General features: G+C 42.4%; 1 protein-coding gene across 3 annotated transcripts in view; it reads right to left on the reverse strand.

Moving 5' to 3' along the window:
• The window catches only part of ANO2 (anoctamin 2), a 349,050-nt gene that overhangs the window by 186,822 nt on the left and 140,037 nt on the right, over positions 1-22,191 (reverse strand). For all 3 annotated transcript variants that reach the window (XM_058655873.1, XM_058655872.1, XM_058655871.1), the window contains 3 exons: positions 14,633-14,767; positions 7,381-7,541; positions 2,402-2,484 (listed from right to left, as the gene is read on the reverse strand). In XM_058655873.1, coding sequence (XP_058511856.1) covers positions 2,402-2,484; positions 7,381-7,541; positions 14,633-14,767 — 379 coding nt within the window. The remainder of the gene's footprint in view (positions 1-2,401; positions 2,485-7,380; positions 7,542-14,632; positions 14,768-22,191) is intronic.

The following is a 22,191-nucleotide window of genomic DNA, read 5'->3' on the forward strand; positions in this document are numbered from 1 at the left end:
TTTTTTTAAATGTGTTTATTAGAAAGGCAGATTTACAGAGTAGAGACAGAAAGATCCTCCATCCACTGGCCCACATTCCAAATGGCCAGAATGTCTGCAACTGGTCTGACCTGATCCAAAGCCAGGAGCCAGGAGCCCCATTGGAGTCTTCCACATGAGTACAGAGTCCTAAGGACCTGGGCCATCCTCCACTGCTCTCTCAGGCCACAAGCAGGGAGCAGGACAAGAAGTAGAGCAGCTGGGACACAAACCAGCACCCACATGGGATGCTAGTGTCTAAGGGTGGAGAATTCGCCTGCTGAGCCACGGTTCTAGGCCCCCAGAATTATTTTTTCTTTTCTTTAAAGATATTCTAGCCCCTGGCATTAGGACAGCAGAATGTACTCCCTGCCTACTTCCCATACCTAACCATAACCCTCTACACATGGCCTATCCTCTCTCCCTCTCTCCCTCCCTCTCTCTCTCTCTCTCTCTCTCCCCCTCCTCTCTCTCTCAAAGACACACACAGATCCTAGAAAAAAAAGATTAGAAGATAAAAACTGAAAATCCATATATTTTCTGTGAACTCTTGGGAGACCGCTGTATGAAGAGATTTCAAAACTTGGGAGACAAAAACAAACTTTTCTTCTAATTCAATTTACATGAACTTCTCTAAGTACATTCGTATGTCAACCTGTTTTTGCAGGATTAGATGACATTGTTCACCCACACATTTCTATAGTTCTTTCTACTAGGCACCAGTTTAGATATTTTCCACCAGGAAATGCAACTGCCTAATTATCCTCTGCTGCTTATCATCCTAACTAATTCCAATCCTGCCTGACAGCAGAACTCACATAAATGTTCTCTCATTTGCTGCAGAATCCATGATATTTTTTTAATCTCAAGATATATGGTTAACACAAAGAATTGAAGGAGAGTAGATATCATTACTCAGTACGTCGTAATGGCATGGGTGCAATGGAGGGAAAACCCATGATAGCAGGGGAAACCACATTATTATACCTCTCTCTCTAGCACATGTAAGCAGCACAACTTGGATTGGTAGGTTCCTTCCCCACAGCTGCTCTGTGGCTCCTGCCATTTTTCAGCCCATCTGCTCCAAGACAAGTTAGCTAACAACAGCATTAAGGAAGAGATGATGACACACCACAGACACAGAGACACACAAGCTGGAGAACAAGACTCAGTTGGAAATTTTACTTTCTTGGTTAAGAAATGTCAGGATCAGGGCCCAGCAAAGTAGCCTAATGGCTAAAGTCCTCGCCTTGCACATGCCAGGATCCCATATGGTTCTGATCCCAGTGGTCCCACTTCCTATCCAGCTCCCTGCTTGTGGCCTGGGAAAGCAGTCCAAAGCCTTGGGACCCTTCACCTACATGGGAGACCCAGAGGAGGCTCCAGGCTCCTGGCTTTGGATTGGCTAAGCTTCAGCCATTGTAGCTGCTTGGGGAGTGAACCAAGAGGCAGAAGATGTTCCCCTTGTCTCTGCTCATCTCTGTATATCTGAATTTCCAACAAAAATAAATCGTTTTTTAAAAAAAGAGATATCAGGATCACAAAACCTGAGATCTTGAGTCCAAGGAAAAAGTGTCACAGTAGTGGGAATTTCTATCCAACACCCACACATGTTGATGATAGAGTCCATGGCTGCCTAAGATATCAGTAGCCCTTGAAAGTTGTAGTGGTCAGGACAGAGAAAGCTGGTGGAAGTTGAAAGAAGTTGGAAGAGAACGTTGAAGTCGGAAGAGAAAGGATGGAGGGCAGAGTGGCAGCGTGGGTACTGCCTGAAGAAGGCAGAGTTGCAGGGACGAGGCAACCATGAGATGCCATGACCTAGTGCCCATCAACTCACCAACGGTAGGGCAGGGTTGTTGGCTTTCCAACAGACTGTATGAGAACCTACCTTTTGCCCTTGGTTGCCCTCCAGCTTCACACACAGTGTACTGGTATGCACCATAGTGATTTGGTGGTCCTTTTACCTTACAAGGGCATCAGAACTAACCAGTGCCTCTGACATTCACGCCTGTCTCTTGATCTTTGTGACCTACCACTGGCCAGATGAGAGTGATTCGTTCTGCTTACCTGGGTCCTTGCCATCAAGACTGCCTTCCTTCAAGTTTCTGTCATCTTTCTCCCCAGAACAGAAAATGAAAACATCTGCTTACCCATCAGCCCAGTGTCTTACTGCTCAAGGGAAGAGGAGACATTTGAACTCTTGGCTGCATCGCTCATCAACTATGACTTAGTTCGTGGAACAAATGTGTAACAGCAGATACAGTAAGCCCCAGCCAGCAACTGCCTGATGTGACAAGAAGTGCCAGTGGATGCCTCACTTCAGATCAACTCTGCCTAATATCAAAGCAAGCAAGTGGCCGGAGGAGAATGCAAGGGAGCTCACCTCTTCCTCTTCTATTCCAGTCAGGTCCCAGAAGTAGCCCAGGCGCATCTGTAGTCTCTTCCAGTTTTCCAGAAACATAGTAGCTAAAAAATAAAAATTCAACAATTTTTGAGGAATGGATCCTGAACACCTCTTACAAATTCTCTATTATAGATGGGTGACATATTATAGCCTTCAAATTTAGGGGTTCTCATGAAAGCATCTAACCCCTGCCTCCCATCCAAACATGGAGCTGCTCAAAATATTCAACATCTAGAGGGCAAGTAGCTAGACACTAAAGGGGAACACACACACACACACACACACACACACTCCTTTACCTACTTCCAAGTTATGAAAAGAAGGTGAACATTGATTTGGAAAGATGAAAGAAATTTGGGAAGATGAAGAAAAAATGTTAAGTTTTACTGATTTTTATCTACTTGAAGGGAGAGAGAGATTTTTCATCTGTTGGTTCACTCCCCTAAATGTCTGCAGTAGCCAGCCCTGGACCAAAACAAAGCCGAGAACCTGATACTTCATCCACATCTCCTAGGAAGGTTTCAGGGGCTCATAGTTTTGAGCTATCATCTGTAAATTTCCCAGGATGCACCAACAGGGAGCCGGGTCAGAAGACAGCAGCCAGTGCTCCAAGTGATACTTAATACAGGGTATGGGTGTCTCAAGCAGCAGCTTAACTTGCTGCACCACAATGCCCACCCTGTAGACACTTTTGGTATGCCTCCTCTTGCCTATGCACACACACCTTCACCCTGCACCATCACCAGCAATCTTCCTTTTGCTTCTCATCTCTTTCTTTCTGTCTCAGTGACACTTTTTTCTAGGCTCAAATAAACTCATTGTGAGATTACACAACAGCTCCTTACAGATCGATACGACTCCAGATTCTCAGCCTTCCAACCCACCCAGCACGCAGCTGACAAAGTAATTTCTATAACCAGCATTCACTCATGCTTTCCTCTGTCTAGCAGTTATCTGTTCAAGGCCTACCATGTGTCTGCCTGCCCCACCCACAACCCCATGAAGGAAAAACCCAGAGTGCTCTAGGAAAAACCATGGTACCCCTGGCATCATCATCCTATAGGCATGACATGAACACTTCATCCAGGCCTACAGACAGACCAATCACATTCTCTCTTTTCAGAAATCAAAATAAAGTGACATAAGAAAGGGAACAATGGAAGGATCCATGCCACGGTTAAAATAACAGAGAAAGCTGTGGTTTCTGGAAGTTTTTCCAGCTCCAATATTCAAGTGGGCCTGACTTTATCTTATCTTCTATACCCATAACACTGCCTCTTGCTTTCTTACAATAAATCTCTTGTTCTTTGAACAAGCTTAAGTGAAGTTTTTATTAAACTTTTCTTTCTTTTGTTTGAAAGGTAGTGAGACAGAAAGATCACTCCCCAAATGCCTCCAAAAGCTAAGAGTGGATGAGGCTGACGCCAAAAGTTCAGAATCCAATCCAGTTCTCTCAAGCAAGTTGGCTTCAGAAGAACCCAGGTACTTCAGCCAGCACCTGCTACATTCCAAGTGTGCATCAACGGGACACTACAATTAGAAACAAAGCCAGAATTTTAACCCAGGCATGCTGGTATGGGTTGTGGCCATCCCAAGTGACAGCTCAGACTGCCTACATTTTATCAGGAGAGATTTTTTTTTTTTGCAAGCCTTAAGAAGGACATAGATGATGAGAGGGTGCAGAAGAGGAGAGCTTCCTGCCAGAAGAGGCTTCCGTGCTGAGGGTTGAAGAACAGAAGCATTTCGGAAATGAAGCAGGGTGAGAAGAGGAGTATGCTACCACTCCGCTGCCTCTACTTCCAATGGATCCTTGTGGTCCCAGTTCTGCTTTCTGCACACTACAATTCTGTGACTGCCTGGCACAACTCATCTACCAAAACCACACCCACTGACCATCAGTACACACTACACCTGCATCATTGTTGAGCCCACAACTTGAGCAAACTATCCCCCTCTCCTACTCTATTTACCTGTTTCCTCCCATCACCTTCCCTGACCAGAGCAAGTTTCCCTCTTCCATAAGCTCACATCTCATTCACATGTGGTCCTCTCCTAGTCCACTCTCCTGCTGCCCTCAGGTTCATAGTGTCCCTGGAAAGATGAGGAACTGGCCACTCCCGGAGGCCACCTCTGCAGCTCTACACCACCCCTGCAAAGGGCAGGGAATGCTTCATGGAATGCCATGCTTTTCCACTCACCACCATTTTGGGTCTGTTATAATAACAGAACACCAAATGCTGCCTGAGCTCTTAGCTACCTCCTTTCTTCTTGTGCACAACACAGAACAGAGCCTAACGAACATCAAGCATTGGGAAAATACTGTTAACTTGTAGGTACCTTTGTGTACTTGCAGGCACTTGCACTGAATGGATGGCTTTGTCCCTTGAATTTGAGAATTTTTAAAAAATAATTCAGTGCTTCCTGACCTCCTGACACTGGTATTGGCCTGAGAATGATCTGAGAATACAGGAATGTTATTCTTCTTCCTTTTGCACTTTGCCGTATCTGAGAATGGAGGTTCACATCACCACAGAGCTCAGGGTCTCCATGCAGGGCAGAAGGTAGATGGTGAAAATGGAAGATAAGGGTGAATGAGTAAGAAGAGAGGAGTCAGGAGATTGAGGGCAGACACCACACCTTCTCAGAGCAGTGCACAGGTCCTGGTGCCTGCTCCACGCCAGGCACTCTACCAGCTGCTTTGCACACATATATCATTCACATGTCACAACAACACAGAGTGGGGTCTAATTTACCCCATGTACAGAGGAGGACAGTGATGCCCAAGGATTAAGTAATGTGCTTGAGGCAACACGATCCCTTGGTCATGGATACTGATTTCAGCGACACAGAGCCAGGTTCACGTGCACTTGTTGTGAGATGTGCAGTTAACAGGGAGCACCAGTGAGACACTTAGAACTACCTGACCCCGGGGTTGCTGTGCTCAGTCCCTGCTCAGGGAAAGCTTCAGAAATCCCATGTCTGTATTTTCCTTTCTATCAAGGTTTCAGTGTCATGGGATTCAAGTCTGAAGATCCCAACAGATTCTAGTCCGCCCTGACCTTCCATCTCCACAATCCCTTCTCATACTGCCCCCAAGAGCCAGTCTCTCTTTGCACGAAACCAACTTGTTCTTGGTTTGTTTTTGGCAGGCCCAGCACAGCACTCGTAATCACAATAATCACAGTAATGAGAGGCATTATTATTATTTTTAATTGTAATTTGTAGGCAGTAATGCCCAGGGGCTCTTGGCTGCGGTAACCAAATACACAATCACATTAAAGCACAGTGAGGCTGTTAGGAAACAAAACAAAACCAGCCCTGCCCTCTGCCAGGAAGCTCTGACACAATCCTACCCCTTTGTGCTTTTCTAGGGCTGGGGATAGTAAATTATTGAGGATCCCAGAAGGGGTGGAGAGTATCTTGCTCTTTACAGTTATTGAGGAAAGACAAGAGGCTGTTGTTGCAACTTGAAACCGGAAAGTCTAATTGAAAATTAAGTTTCGCTACAACCAGGGATTTAGTGTCCCAGCAAAATTCTTGAGGGACCACGGACCTAGAGTATATAAGTTTCGACCATTCAACAGTTGTAACATTTGCAACACCAATGAATGGGAATTAGGGTTCCAGGTAGTACATAAGTACAAAAATAATGAATGCATATTCTGGCTTCCGAATCAGTTCAAGTCTACCTTGAGTTCACTGTAAGATGCCCCTGTTTAATGAGAAGACACAGAGCTGCCTATGACTTCCCAGGTACCAGGCCCCAACTTCAGGGTCTCCTCCTAATCCTTCCTGTGAACAGTTCCTAGGCTATAGGGTCACAAGTAATCAGCGGGTCACTGCCTGTGTGTTCCTGGGAAGACAGAATTCCCCCTAGAAATGGTCCTTGGTGACCTGGCAACGTGGGGATCTTCCCAGTCAAGTTCAGTCTCACCCACATAAAGGTCCCCACAGGCAAAGGAGGAAAGTTGTATCCTAACACTACGGCAACAGTCTCCCCTCCTCCCCTTTCTTCACATCCTGGGGACATGTGACTCAGTGCTCCACCCTGCTGGATCCTCCAGGCTCCACGGAGGCAGCGATGCATCACACAGCTTCGGCAGCAGGATCATGGTCCTGGTTGGCTGTGACCCAGTGAGAAGGCTGAGCATGCCAAAGTGACTCACTCACTGCTTGGTCCACATTCAGTGGGGAGTAAAGAGCAGTGACCACTCAAATGGAGCTGAATAAATGTTGGCTAGTCCCATTTTTTAATACGAATGGGTGTGTTTTCTTAGAAATGCTCAGCTACCACAGGGTGGTTGTTCTAGGTTGCTCCGATTTGTGAAAAAAAACAAGTGTGTGTGTTTGGAACAGGGTGGATCAGAGGCTCAGAGAAAGTTAACTTCCTTGACACTCTGGCAGCAAGCAAGAAGCAGGGAAATGAAGAAACTACCTACTCTTCTTATCCACAATTCCTTTAGGGGGAATATTGAAAACTCCACTCTGGCATGGAGTATAACCTCTGTTGTTTTACATTCCTGACTTCCACGAGTAACACTGAGCCTTCAGTAAGGTGACCGTACAGCTGGGCACTAATTGCGTGGCTCCACCAGTTTAATATTACACTGCACAGTATGTGCAGTTTTTTATAATTAATAAAATATGCTGCAGACCCCTTATGAATGTGCTAGATGTTTTTCAAATATTCACTGGCTCATGTCCTTCATAGATCATCCATCAGGCTAGTACAGAACCAACACTGCTATATCCATGAGGAAACAGGTAAATCCAAACAGGTGAACTATTCATATTTCTATTCACACATATCAATAAGGAGAAATACCTCAAAATGCCTCCTGGGATATGAAGATAAATGCTGAAGCAAACTGAAAGCTATGAGCTTGAGAGCTTGGTCATCATATCCACGTGACTATAAAAGGACAAGCCACAGCAGCACCACCAGAAGGATAACTTACCCCACAGAGCCATGAAGATGGAGAAGACGACAGTGGCAGGGTTGTCAAACAGGTGGCTGGCTCGTGCCGTTCCACAGGCTGAACTGAGGTTCCAGTAATCACAAGACTTGTCACACAGGGGACACATGGTGAAGGCATTCTGCTGGTCACACATCTCTTTGCTGCAGAAGACAGAGGCCACTGGGTCAATGGGAACTCAAACAGGACCCCTTACTCAGACAAATCATCCCCCAAACACGCCTCATCTCCGAATCTGTGACTAACTACCAACTTCATAAGTGAAGCATATTACAAAAGTTGTGATCAGATTATGCACCTTGAGAATATGGCTATTTGACCCCAACCCAAAACTGATGGGCCACTTTGCAAAACATGGAGCTCCTTTTTGTTGAAAATGGTCCAGAAAGCCAGTGACCAGTACATTGAGTGATGCCTTAAAATAGCCCTCCAAAATGTGTTAAGTCTGTGAGGTTGGTGGGAGGCATCAACAACTGTAAACACTTCACCAGCCCGAAACTGGCTCTTGCCCTCTTCTTCAAGCTGTTTTCTCAACCCCTTCTGCTTGTCTCGTGAACATTCCCTATTCCCAAAAGCAGAGACAAGCATAAGCATACAGCCAGGCCAATGCCATGTGAGAAAGAACAGAATAGATCTGGGTTGGAAGCCCCTTTCGAAGAGCAGTAACCATCTGGCTCTTTGTGCCTCAACGGTACCTAACTTCAAGCTACTGAGAATTGTCAAAACCATCACAAGGTATTGGGGAGCAGTGAAAAAGCCAGGCAAATTCTTCCCAGATCTAGATCCTCTGATACTTGCAGTGAGCCCATGAGTCAAATAACTCCTAATGAAATGACTATATCTGAAATATCCTTCACTCATTCAGTGAATAGCTGCTAATGCATTTAGCCCCCTACTGAACATCGCAAATCAGAACCACAGAACTCCCAAGAGCTGACTGGCTTGCCCAATATCCCTGCACACCTTATACCAGTAGGAAAAGGAGTGACCACATCATTCTGGTGAGCAACATCCCTGCAGGGAAATGATGGAGGTGTGGAGGGCAAAGAGTGGAGCAGGTCATGGGTGGGAAGCACTGGCTGTTCCCACTGTTGGAGACACAGTCATGGCAGGTGGGGAGTCCAGTGTGGAAAGCCACAGCTATGCTTGCTACACAATGGGGCAGCAGAGGGTGCTACAGCACATGGTTGACAGGTAGGAGGCTCCTGCCTGGGGTGAGGGAGCTGGTTAGTGCCCCGCGTGCTGAGAGAGTCCTTGACATCAAAGTGATGCCTCAGGGGAGCGATTTCCCTTTCATTAAGAAGTTGAAAGGTGGGTGATTTACAGAGAGTTGTCACTTCTAGTCAAGTCCCAACTTCTAGGCTGCTTTTGTTAATGAGCTATTAAGTCCACTGCAGGGAAACAGTGTGAGACAATGGAAACTCGAGATCCTTGAGCATAAATCCCAGTTCCTCCACCGCCTTGCACCTGCACTCTCCATTGGTAAGTGTCAATCAGTGTGACTCATTCACATCAAGAATATTACACAGTGAGATATTAATGAGTAAAACGGTGCTGGTTCCACCCGAGCATCAAACAATGGGCAACTAGAAAGCAAGGCTTATTTTAAGTGTCCTTGAACAAATGCCCGCAGCACAGGTATTGCCACTTGCAGAGAAGATAGTACCCTGTTACAAGGCAGATAAAAATGGTCCATATGAATTCTGCCATGGAGATTTGCTATTGGCTATGTCTGAACACGGAAGCTCCTCAGTGCTGCCCGTAGTCAGCAATACAGTCTGGGGCTGCATCTTGCAAACAGGAGGTGCAGGACCACACACCTGCCTGGGGACATCTATGACAACACAAGAAATCTGATGGCCACCCGTGACAGCACAAGGTGCTACAAAAAGCAAGGTGTTCTGTAAGTAAAAGGAATACACACTGATGGAATGTACAATATTGCAAGCCGGTAATGTAACTGTGGACTATCATTACTGGGTGCTGTGTGCTGCTCATGACTGCATGGACTACACTTTCATACACCTGGCGGCACAGGAGGCTTCCTGCACCCAGGAGTGATATCTTCCACAGAGATATTATGCTGGCTATGACAAGAATTACTAAACCCCACACTGACTTAATGGGATTACTACTGAATATCTGATCGGTCATTGACCAAAACATTGTTATATGACACAAGACTTGCGTCTGTGTGTGTGTGTGTGTGTGTGTGTGTGTGTGTGTGTGTGTGTTAGGGAATTCACTTTGTTCACAGGGGTTTTTTTCTGTTTGTTCAGTTGGTTGGTTGGTTGGTGCTTGTTTGTTTGGTTGGTTTTAAGCACAGACTGCGTGAGACGGAGTTTTCATCCAGCGGAGAAAGAATTTTGGTCAACTCCACCCACTTCAATCTAGTCAATGTGAAAGGGTCACAAAGGAAAGGAGTACTAGCACGCTGTCTTGGTGCAAAGCAAAGCTGAAATGGCAGTGCTGTGGAAACCAGCAGTTTTTAAATTTCCACATGGATACCTAGCAGTCATTTGTACAAAATGGCCATGCTGATAGCACAGATTCTGCCTAAATCACTTGCATTAACGCCAGAATTCTTTAGATGCTTGGGGGTGAGGGAGGAGAGAAATTCAAACTATTTTCACAAAATTCTGGAGAAACTCCATCTCTAAATGACATTAAGAAAACTGCATTCCCTAGGAGAGGCTGCCTCTAGAAGAGCTAAAGGAGTTGAAGCCCACTGTCAACTCACATCTGGGTTACTCACTTGTCGTATTTTTACAGACTTGTAGTGAGGCGTAACTGTGGCTACCAACTAACCGGTGTCTGTCTTTCATCTACAGCTTTCTCTGGAAAGCATAAGCATCTGATAAATGACCTGACAATTAGCTGCTTTAGAAACAATTACTTTAAAAAAAAATGAGACAAAAAATACCCCAATCCTATCTGCCCTTATAAATACTTCACAGATGAAACTAATCAATTGGTAAGTAGAAAAAGTTTTACAGACGCACCATTTACACATGGGGTTATTACTTATGTTTCCATTTACTTCACATACCAAAATTGTTGTGAATGAAATATACCGTTTAAAGTTCCAGGTAATTAACACCAATCTTCTGATTTTGATATTGTACTGTAGTTAGTGAAAACAAAACAATTGGGAGCAATTGGATAAAATGCCTTCTGGGCCCATCTATACTATCTTTGCAACTTCCTATGAGTCCATAATTTCCTTTTTCCAAAACAAATAAAGCTTTTATACGTGACACATAATCACCTCCAGATTTGATGCCCAAATTAGCAACGTCTACAAAAACCCAGGATTCGCTAATACAGACAGACCCCTAAAGAACACAAACTTGTTTGGATTCAACATTGGGACTTAGAGACTGTTCCTTGGTTGGTGAAGCATTGCATATTGTGAGCTTCTACCAGGTCTATGGAATTTAAACTTGTGATGGATGGATGCACAAGTACACTTAGCAGGCAGCTTTTAAAAAAATCTAGGTAAAATATTTGATTTTTCTCCATTTACGTCTTCCTGATTTGCCACAGCATGACATGAATCAGTCAATATTTTAATTTTATAGAAATCAATTTCAAGCAATTTTTGCTCTGATAGCAGCATGCAAGTACAGCTACACACTCATCTCCACAATCTCACACGCGGGAAAATTGTGTAGTGTGAAATAATTACGTGTGCGCTTCAGTTTCTCACATCAAATAAGTTTATCTTTCAATTCTACCTTTTTCACAAACTTCTTGAAGTTCCTTCATATAACTAAGTCTCGTGAAACATTTATCCTTCCTTCTTGCAACAACTATTCAGATTTCATTTCATTGTAGCCTACTTTTTTTTATTGTTCACTTAAAAATAACCCACCAAATTGATGCCACAACCAACCACGGGGCTGTTATCCATAGACCCTGCTTACCCCAACAAGTGTACGGCACATCTGCCCGGGCGACAACCACACTGCACATGTGCATCATCTGTACACACGTGTGAGTGTGAATGTGTGGGGTGCATGTCTGCATGTAGACACGTAACGACCACATGGGCAGACAGACCACGGCCATTTCCAGCTGCGGTGGTGGACACCACATGGGTCGTCCTGATGGGAAACAGCAGCACACCAGCACCCCACACAGGGTACTGGCTCCAGTTCCCTTAGCAGAACACTGGGCTTTGGAACTTTTTGAACGTTTTGGGCTGTGTTTTCTGAGGACTGACCAACAGGAGTGGAGCCTTCTGAAAGACCTCAACTGCTTATCAGAAAAAAGCCAAAGCTTTAGAACAGGAGGCAACAGAGTTCAACTCCAAGCTGCGATAGTTATTAACTGGGGAACTCGAACAGTTTAAGTGACCTGATTTGGCTTCAGTGTCTTCCTCCAATTAATTAATAACAGCAATCTTATGATTTTTTATAAGATCAAAGAAACTTGGTATTCCAGATCAACATAGCACCTCTCCTGGAAATGGAAGGTATATGATAAAATTAGCTCTTCCTCACTCCTAAAGGATGAGCTGGAGAAGAACGAACCCTAATGACCCAACTCCTGTGACAAATGCTCCAAAACCCATGAATAGTTGTCCAATAACTCTGGAACTTCATACACAAGACTATTTGAAATCCTTGCTCCTAACACCAAATTATTTAGTTTTATTCTAAATATTGGAAACACCATCTGTACATATTTGATCCACAACACCTTTTCCATAGACTGTAAGTGGCAAGAACTATCTGGTTTCTGCCCATTGGGAAGGTATACTTTCCTCAAAATCACAGCACTCAGCTATTTCTGCAGGATGGTCACTGAACATCCCTGCCTCACAAACTGCCATCCCCAGCAACAGGGGACACCGACAACTGTCAACTGTCCTCCTCCATCTGGATCTTGAAGGAACATCACTTTTTGGCACTGAAGGATTCTGTCTCAGTCATGACTGAATGGTGCAGGGCATACATTCAAATTAAACAGAGCCTCCAGGACTTTCTTATCTAAATTAACATAGCATAGCATGCTGAGATAGGACCCTCTTTGAGCTTTTAGTGGCAATGCTGACTTAAAATGCATAAAAATCTATAGTGAAACCAATATACAAAATATCTTAAATTCTAGCCCCATTCTAGTGGTCCTACGACCTGTCCATATGCCAATTAGGGCACCCAAACCGTCCTAGAACCATTAGGATACCTTTTCTTTTTTTTTTTTTTTTTTTCTTAATCCAGTTAAAGCTTCATTTCTATCACTTGCAAACAAAACAGTATTAAACTCTGTGAAGAAAACAGAGCATTAAACTCTGCTATCAGGGGCAGGAATTTGGAAAGGCAGAAAAGATGCCCATATCCCATAATGCAGTGCCTGTGTTCAAGGTCTAACTACTGCTAAAGCTACAACTCCAGCTTCCTGTTAAGGTACACATTGAGCAGCAGCAAAGGATGAAGTACTTGGGACCCAGATGGAGTTCCAGACTCCTGGCCTTCAGCTTTCTGGTGTTGCTCCAATTGCTGTTAAGGGAACATTTGAATCTCAGTCTCTCTCTCTCTCTCTCTCTCTCTCTCTCTCTCTCTCCCTCCCTCCCCCCGTTCAACTAAAAAGGAACAAATACAATTTTTTTAAAGAAACATTGATTACATAAAATGCTAATTATGCCTTTATTTTCAATGACAGTTGTGAGGATAGCAAGAACTTGGAATTCTAATATTAGCCAAACATTTTATTGACCTTTGTACTCTATTTATCATCTACTTCTCATCTCCTCTGCATCTCCTCCATGAAGCTGGTGTTATTATTGCCATTCAAAGCTGAGGAAATCATGGCTGACCTAGTGAACTGTCCGGTCACTCGGCTATTGTGCAACTCTGCCAGCCCTAAAGGTTGCTATGGTGAAGTGGTTCTTATCTCTGTAGACTCTCTTCCCAACAAAGCCTAAAATTGGTCCTTCCCAATTTTACTGCTGCCCGCTTCTTCACAACATTTTATTCCAATAGCGTTTGATCATATCACACATGACATCCACCCAGTGTCACCCTATACTCTTGCCTTAAGTCTAGTAGGAAACCAGAGATTTTTTAAAAAGTCATGACACCAAGGAGGAAAAAATTTCTGGTATTACTCAAACAGAATTAGCATTTCCCAATGCACTGCAGAAATACTTCTTAAAAATGAAGATTTAGTTTCAAGAGAAAAAATGCTCATCAGACACACAGAAAAAAACAGGAAACATGAAGAACCTTCAAAAAGCTGACAGAAAATGCACACCACAAAAAACTAGGTACAGATTTCACAATGTTTTGCATCAAAATAAACTTGTCTTTCACATGAGAATACTTTACAGCGGTACATGCCAAAAACATCAACTACATATTTCCAAATCTCATTCCACAAAACAATATTTAGCTTTTAGAAGAATGTATGTTTCTACTCTATTTGTAATATCAAATTGGTACAATACCCTGGAGTAGAAATTGTTCTCCAAAAACACAAAAAGATATAACTTTGACTTCAGTGATTATTTCTCTGGAAATTTGTCCTAAGGAGATAGGGAAATGTTTGAAAACTAAATTATTTGATATTCATTGAAGTATTGCTTATTTTTAAAAATCAAAGAAAACCTTAAATGTCCAACACTTGTGTTATTTTTGGTCACTTATGCACATCCACAAAGCAGAGTTTTTTTACAGCTATAGATCACCATGGTGCAAACATGAAAAGATTATAATCTATTGTTGTTCTTTGAGAATACATTACAAAATAGCTTAAAGAATGGATTATTTCTTTCACAAAAACTAAATGTGTACAATACTGTATGTGCAAAGAAAATATTTTGAAAGATCATATGGCAAAATTTTAAGAATGGCTATCTTTCATTTCTCAGATTTTGCATGCTTTAAATTGTTTTGTATCGTATAAGATGCTTTTTTAAAGTTTATAGAAAATGCAGTTGAAAGATGGCCTTTTTTTCCTCTCTATTCTATTATTACTCACCTGATAACATCTGAGTGTGACCCTAAGAGAGATTTTGACTAGGTAAGGAAGTGAACCACACCAGCATGGCTCTGGAGTCATTCCCCCAAATGACAGCTCCCAGATCTGTCCCAGAAGGGAAGTTACATGTGTGCTCAGGGAGAATGAAAGATAGAGGAAGACTTTGCAAGGAGGCGTGGGAAATGTACTTGAACTGGGATAAAACTCCAAACAGATGGCAACTGAGCATTTTTCTTGAAAAGTCACTTACCTGGGAATATCTTCTTCGATTGTTGCACATCCATAAAGAAACACGATCACCCCAATCACAGAAGATGGGATGAGGAAAGACGTATATAATCCCAGCCAAGCGAAATACAGTCCAATTTTTTCTCCAAAATACTTTCTGGAAAACAAAGCAAGCAAAATGACACACAGCTGAAGAACATCATGCTTTCCTTATTTCTGTTCTGTGCCTTGAAATCGGTCAGTATTAGTACTTGTTCCTTCCTGTGTTGAACACAAAACGGATACAGGTTACATGGAAAAGGAAGAATTTCAGCACAAAGACCTAACAGTGATCTTTTCTGAAATGAAGTACATTCTTCTGGACTCACATATACACAGCAGTCTTGGCTGTTCATTTAAAACAGACAGGCATGAGAAGGAATCCAGTCCTAACAGCAAACTAAAAGCATGCCATCAATTTGGGTATCTTTACCAAACATGAATATTATATCATTTCTTGCACACCATAGACATCAACCTACAAAACAGCAAGCTTAATCTGGATTAGTTTATTTAAGAAAAACACACAAATTATGTATTTGGGCAAGGATGCATTTGTACACAAAGCTGCACGCATACATTCCTTAAAGAATGGCTGGAAGGGTTGGCATAACTGGTTAAGCTGCCACTTGGGATACTCTATAACCCATATCAGAGTACTGATTGGAGTACTGGCTATTCCACTTCCAATCCAGTTTCCTATTAATGCATCCTAGGAGGCTATGGATGATGGTCCAAGTACTGGGGCTTTGCCAACCATATAGGAGAGTCAAAGGATTCCAGGCTCCTGACGTTGGCCTCACCAAGTCCCAACTGTTGCTAGCAGAAGACATCAGTGAATGGAAGTAGTCTCTGTCACTTTGCCTTCTTAGATAAAGAAAAATAACAAATGATATTTTTAAGCTGACTAGAGAAATTCAATAAAAAAAATCAAAGTTCCTCCATGAGAGGCTATTATGGGTGACTTTGAAGTTTCACTTATTGAACGTTTCTAAAACCGTTTCAGAAGCAATGAGTATTAACTTTTCAGATGATACCTGATATTACAGAATCACTTTGTTTTATGATCTCAACTTTCTTATTTGTTCCAGGTCGTTCAGCATTTCTATGTCTTTAATATTTAGTCTAAGCACGTTGTATTTTTTTAAGCTTGTAACTATATCCTCTCAATTGTCCAATGGTTGTGTACAATTGTTCATAACAGTCCATTAGGTTCTTCATTTCTGTAGTATCAATTGTAAAATCTTTTTGCTTTTTATTTTTTATTTGAATCATCTCCTTTATCAATTAGTCTAAAGGTTTTCTACTTTGTCTTTTCAAACATTCAGCCTTATATTCCGTCATATTTTCTTTATCCTACTCATTTTGCATTGATCTTTATTATTTCCTTCCCTCTGCCTATTTTGGACTTACTTGCCTTTTATTTTTGTCATTTCTTAGAGTACATGGTTAGCTTACTTTATTTTTTTTTTAAGATTTATTTTATTACAAAGTCAGATATACAGAGAGGAGACAGAGAGGAAGATCTTCCGTCCGATGATTCACTCCCCAAGTGAGCCGCAACGGCCGGTGCGCGCCGATCTGATGCCGGGAACCTGGAACCCCTTCCGGGTCTCCCACGCGGGTTCAGGGTCCCAAAGCACTGGGCCATCCTCGACTGCTTTCCCAGGCCACAAGCAGGGAGCTGGATGGGAAGTGGAGCTGCCAGGATTAGAACCAGCGCCCATATGGGATCCCTGGACGTTCAAGGCGAGGACTTTAGCCACTAGGCCACACCGCCGGGCCCAGCTTACTTTATTTTTTTAATAGTGTTATTGTTTATGGTAGATATTTAACACCATAATCTCCTCCAGGATCTGGCACAATGGCTCAGTGGCTAAATCTTCACTTTGTCAGCACAGGGATTCCATATGAGCACCAATTCATGTCTCAGCTGCTCTGCTTCTTATCCAGCTCCCTGCTTGTGGCCTGGGAAGGCAGTAGAGGATGACCCAAAGCCTTGGAACCCTATACCCACATGGGAGACTGGAAGAAACTCCTGGTTCCTGGCTTCGGATAGGCTCAGCTACGGCCATTGCAGCCATTTGGGGAGCAAGCAAGCAGATGGACGATCTTTGTCTCTGTCTCTGCTTGCTATAAATCTGATCTGCCTTTCCAATATAAATAAATGCCTCCTCCCCCATTATCAGTACTGCTTTGAGGCATCTCACAAATGTTCATATACTGCTTCATTTCAATTTATCTTGAAATATTTTCTAATTTTATTTTGACTTATTCTTTTACCTAGCTATACTACCCTTGGTTAGCAGTTTATTCTTTTAGTCTTTGAATATATCATCTTGATTGCTTAATAAATGTGTGTTTCTATGGGATAAAAAGATCTGGGGGTCCTCTGTTCTGCCCTCTTGCCAAGGTCAATATTCTTTTCTTTCCATCCGTCTACATTTTGTTAATGAACTACTTTTATAAAAAAAAAAAAAAAAAAAAGCAGTTTCCTTTCCAAAGGAAATCTGACAACCCACATCTTTTAATGCCCACATTTATGAAGTTAGTGAATTATCATGGTAATCCTCTAAAATGCAATTTTCCTTTAGGTAAATATTGATTTATAGATCCCTGATGAGAAAACCACAATCCACAGAGAATAGATTTCATCTTCTCAAGAGCCTGTAATGTAAAATCCAGACGGGAAAGGGGAGCCCTGCTCACACTGCAACGGAAGGACTAAAGAGTAGAAATGGTGAAGAGAACATATTCACCCCGGCTTCTCTATACCACATGGGTGACCGCAGGAGAATGTTGGCACAACTTTGTAGCTAGAGAATCTGCATAGCTTGTGACGCCAGAACCTTTCCTCAGTCCAATCAGAGAGCTGAAGTTGCAAGATAGTCTGTTTATTTATTCATTTATTTATTTAGTAACGGCAGGAGCCTGCATTGTGGCACAGCGGTTTAAGCTGCACCTTGTGATGCCAGTACATTATATAAGAATTAGCTGTAGTCCCAGCTGTCCCACTTCGGATCCAGTTCCATGCTAACATACCTCAGAAAGCAGCAGAAGATGGCCCAAACATCTGAGCCCCTACACCCATGTGAAGATTCAGATGAGGTTCCTGGCTCCTGGCTTTAGCCTGGCTTGATTGCAACTACTGTAGCCATTTGGAGTGTAAACCAGCAGATTAAAGATTCTCTCTCTCTCTCTCTCTCTCTCCTCTGTGTGTGTATGTATGTGTATGTGTGTATCTCACTTCCTCTCTGCAACTCTGGTGTTCAAATACGTAAGTACATCTTTTTTTAGGTGACAATCCATCTAAGGACGGATGGGACATGTGAACTACCTTATATCTGGCAGAGAAAACGAGACAGTCATCACCAAGAATTCTTCAATGTTTGAATTACTCAGTTATAAACTGCACCAGACCCACAAGCAACCTACACGTGTCAACAGGGTCTGGTCTTTCCCACAGACTTCCATGTGGTACTTAGAACAAAGGTAACAGGCAACGGAGGAGACCAGACACAGCCACACAGGTGTGAAAACACGGCACTTTCCTGGGATCACCTCTCACTCAAGGCCTTAAACTACTGAAAAAAAGGAGGACCCTGGGGCCCAAGCCAAGGCCCATTGAGTCAGTTACCTGAAAATGTACTCATCTTTACCATTGCAGAACAGAAAACTCTTCTAGCCCCACAAATACAAGGTGTCGTTTGTCCAGGATGGGAAGAGTGATATAAGTAGTAAGAAAATTTTGTTCCTTGAGGCTCAGGTGCACAGAGCCTGCTACGACGGTGGGGAGGGCAGAGAACCAAAACTCCTCTTCTCCCTTGCTCTCACAACCCCAACTTGACATAGCACTGGGAGTCAGGACGCAACACTCTGCTGTTAGCGGGTCACAGGAGGAAAGCCCATGAAAAGACCACAAGCATAGAAAGACCACTGACAGCCCAGGGTGGCAAAGACACCAAGAGGACATGTTTTCAAACTCCAGGGCCTACTGAAATGGCATAGAACAGCAACTCTACACTCCCCACGGATCTCAAAGGAGACCAGCAGAAGCAAAATCCAAATCCAACTCAAACTCTGCCTTGATTGACTCCATTCCTTTCACTCAGGGCCAGACAGAAAGACCTATGTACATGTCAGCTATCTCAGTTTTCATTGTGCTTTCCTCTCAACGGCTAGCCTCCAAAAAAATGATGCTACATGAAAGTGAATCACACTCACAAGGAATAAGAGGCAAAAAAAAAAAAAAAAACCCCACAAAATCGATTTGAATCTTAGTGTAGCAAGCTAAGGACTTTAAAATAGCTTTAACTAATATTTTAAAGAAAGCTAGACGAGGGCCTGGCACGGTAGCCTAGCAGTTAGACAGCAGACATTTTTGGTCTACGGATGCCAGCTGAGAGGGCCACAAGTCCTAGCAGAGGACCCAGATGTGGATCCTGGGTCCAGCTTCCCACTAACGTAGTTCCTAGGAAGCAGGAGGTAAGACGATGACTCCAGTACTTGGGTCCCTGTTACACAAGTAGGAGACCTGAATTGAGTCCTGGTCCCTGGCTCTGGCCCTGGTCCAGCCCAAGCCATTGTGGGCATTTGTAAAGGGAACCAATGAGTTCTCTCTCCCTCTGTCTTCTGCCTCTCTGGGAATTTTTAAATCGAAAACAAAGAAAACACATAGGCCAAAAGACGGTTTCAGCAAGGGACGGCTGAAGATACTCATTTTCAGTCAATTTGTACTCAGGAAATGTTAAAGCTCTTTGGGCAAAAGATGTATGGTCTCAGCAGAAATAGGAATCGGCAAGCCTAGAGCCAGAAATGAGCAAAAGGATGAAAAATTTGAAAAACTGATTTTTAATCTCTATGGGCAGTATTTCCCTTCAAGGGACTTAAAACTAGTTTTTGGAAGCTTAAAAAAAATTGTTACTACCATGAATTTTTTGATCCTCCAAAGGGCCACAGGTGTGTGTGTGTGTTATGTGAGGCATAAAAGGACAGTTTGGCAGAGTAGTGACAAGTGGAGTGGGCCAGTATAAAAATAATGCCTGAGGAAGATACTAAAAAAACAGTTGAGAAACATGGGCTTAAATCAGATATGGTAAAGATATGCTATAGGATTTAAACAAATACAGCAGCAAAACTTATATCAATAATGACACAGAAGACAGAAGAGAAGAAGATAAAACATACTGCTTCAAGGTTATTAACTTCTTGACAAAGTGATATAATGCTATTTTCCGGTATCACATACGATACCTGAAAAGTGTATTTCATAAACCTCAGAGCAACTACTAAAATAATTTAAGTGGATATGATTGACAGTCCAGTATCAGATGAAATGGGATTATAAAATATTCTCATTTCAAAGGAAGGTAGGAAAGGAACAGGAAGAGCAAACATGAAAGATGAAATATTTGAATGTATAATGACCAAGAATTTCCCAAAGTAACGAAAAACAAGATACAGAGCAAGAGTTTTGAGAACTCCAAGCAGAATAATGGATGCTAGACTTACAGCACAGTAAATGCATTAATGGTTATATTACACGTGAATTTTTAAAACTCAGATTGTGAAAGTAGAAAATAAAACCCAATCATATGCTTTAATAAGAATATCACTACAAATATAATACATATTTAAAATATAAGAGATTTTAAAATGATAGGATATGAGAACACTGAAGAAAAGCAAGCTGTGACCAAAAGAAAAAAAGAAAAAGAAAAAGAACATGGGACCAGCCTTGTGGCTAAATAGGTTAAGCTGCCACCTGTACCAGCAGCATCCCCTATGGGCCCCAGTTTGACTCCTGGCTGCTCCATTTCCAATCCAGTTTCCTGATACTGTGCCTAGGAAAGCAGTGAAAGATGGCCCAAGTGGCCTCTGCCACCCACGTGGTAGACGCAGATAGTTCCAGGCTCCTGGCTTTGTCCTAGAAGCCCTGGAAGTTGTAGCAATTTAGGGAGTCAATCAGTGGGTGGAAGATTCTCTCTCTTTCTCTCTCTCTCATTCCCTACATTCTCCCTACTCACTCTGTTCATGTATAACTAACTTTCATAAAAACAAATCTATAGATAGCAACATTTTATAGTAAAGTGACCAATTCATCAAGACCTAATAATCCTAAATGTGTATATACATTATCAAAATACATACAGTAAAAACAGAACTGAACGGAAAAATGAACAAATTTTCACCTCCCAATATCGGATGCTACCCAACTTAGAGTGGGGTTACAGCCAACGAAACTCATCGTAAGTTGAAAACATTGTAAAAAAAAATATTTTTAACACACCTTATCTGTCAAACCTCATAGCTTGCCAACATACCACATTATAGAATGTCAGTTTATCCAGGGGATTGCATGGCTCATTACAGCTGTGGGTTACAGCACCTTAACAGTATAGTAGTAGCTATCTCTAGTTAGAAAAGAGGTCAAAATTCAAAGTATGCCTTCTATTGTATGTATATCACTTTCACACTATGCAAGTGAAAATTTCTAAGTTAAATCATTGTAAGTCAGGGATCATCGGTAAAGATGTTAATACTTCTTTTTCAACAATTGAAAAGAGTAGGGCCCGGGGAGAAAGCATAGTGGTTAAGGTCCTCGCCTTGCACGCGCCGGGATCCCATATGGTTACCGGTTCTAATCCCGGTGGCCCCGCTTCCTATCCCACTCCCTGCTCATGGCCTGGGAAAGCAGTAAAGGACGGCCCAAAGCCTTGGGACCCTGCACCTGCGTGGGAGACCTGGAAGAAGCTCCTGGCTTCGGATTGGCTCAGCTTCAGCCATTGCGGTCACTTGGGGAGTGAACCATCGGATGGAAGATCTTCCTCTGTCTCTCCTTCTCTCTATATCCGCCTTTCCAATAAAAATAAATCTTTAAAAAATTAATTGAAAATAGACAAAAAATCATAAACCAATTCCATTTCCTTAACATTTAAAAGCTTTTTCAATGCCCAAGACCACAGACTGAGTCATTTTTAAAAACTTAAAAGGATTGAATTAATATTTCTTCCTGACCACAATAAAATTGAACTAGAAATAAACAGTGGAAAGTTAATACAAGAAAATCCCCAGATATTTGAAAATTATGCAATGCTCTTCAAAACAATTCATGGACCAGGGGACAGAAACACAAAGCAACTTGTGGAAATATTTTTCAATTGGCTAAAAATTTAAACATAGTCTATCAAAATTTACACGATGCCAATAAAGCAATGCTATGAGGGCAATATATATCACATTGAAGACTTGTAACTGAAAGAACCACGGAAGTTTTAAATTAGTAATACAAGCTTGCAAGTTAACTAGAAAAAAGAACAAACTCAACATAAAACAAGCCAAAGGAAGGAAATAATAAAAAGATAAAATTTCAATGAAGTTGAAAATAGAAAAACAGCAGAGAAAATCAGTGACATTAAAAGCCAGTTGTTTGAAACAATCAATAAAACTGATCAGAGAAACAAGAACGACGCATCCCCAACAACGGATGTAAAAGGGACAGCCCTGCAGTTCAGGCATATTCATTATCTTACGATGATATTC

Source organism: Ochotona princeps, chromosome 27 (genome assembly GCF_030435755.1).
Source record: "Ochotona princeps isolate mOchPri1 chromosome 27, mOchPri1.hap1, whole genome shotgun sequence".
NCBI classification, from domain to species: Eukaryota; Metazoa; Chordata; class Mammalia; order Lagomorpha; family Ochotonidae; genus Ochotona; species Ochotona princeps.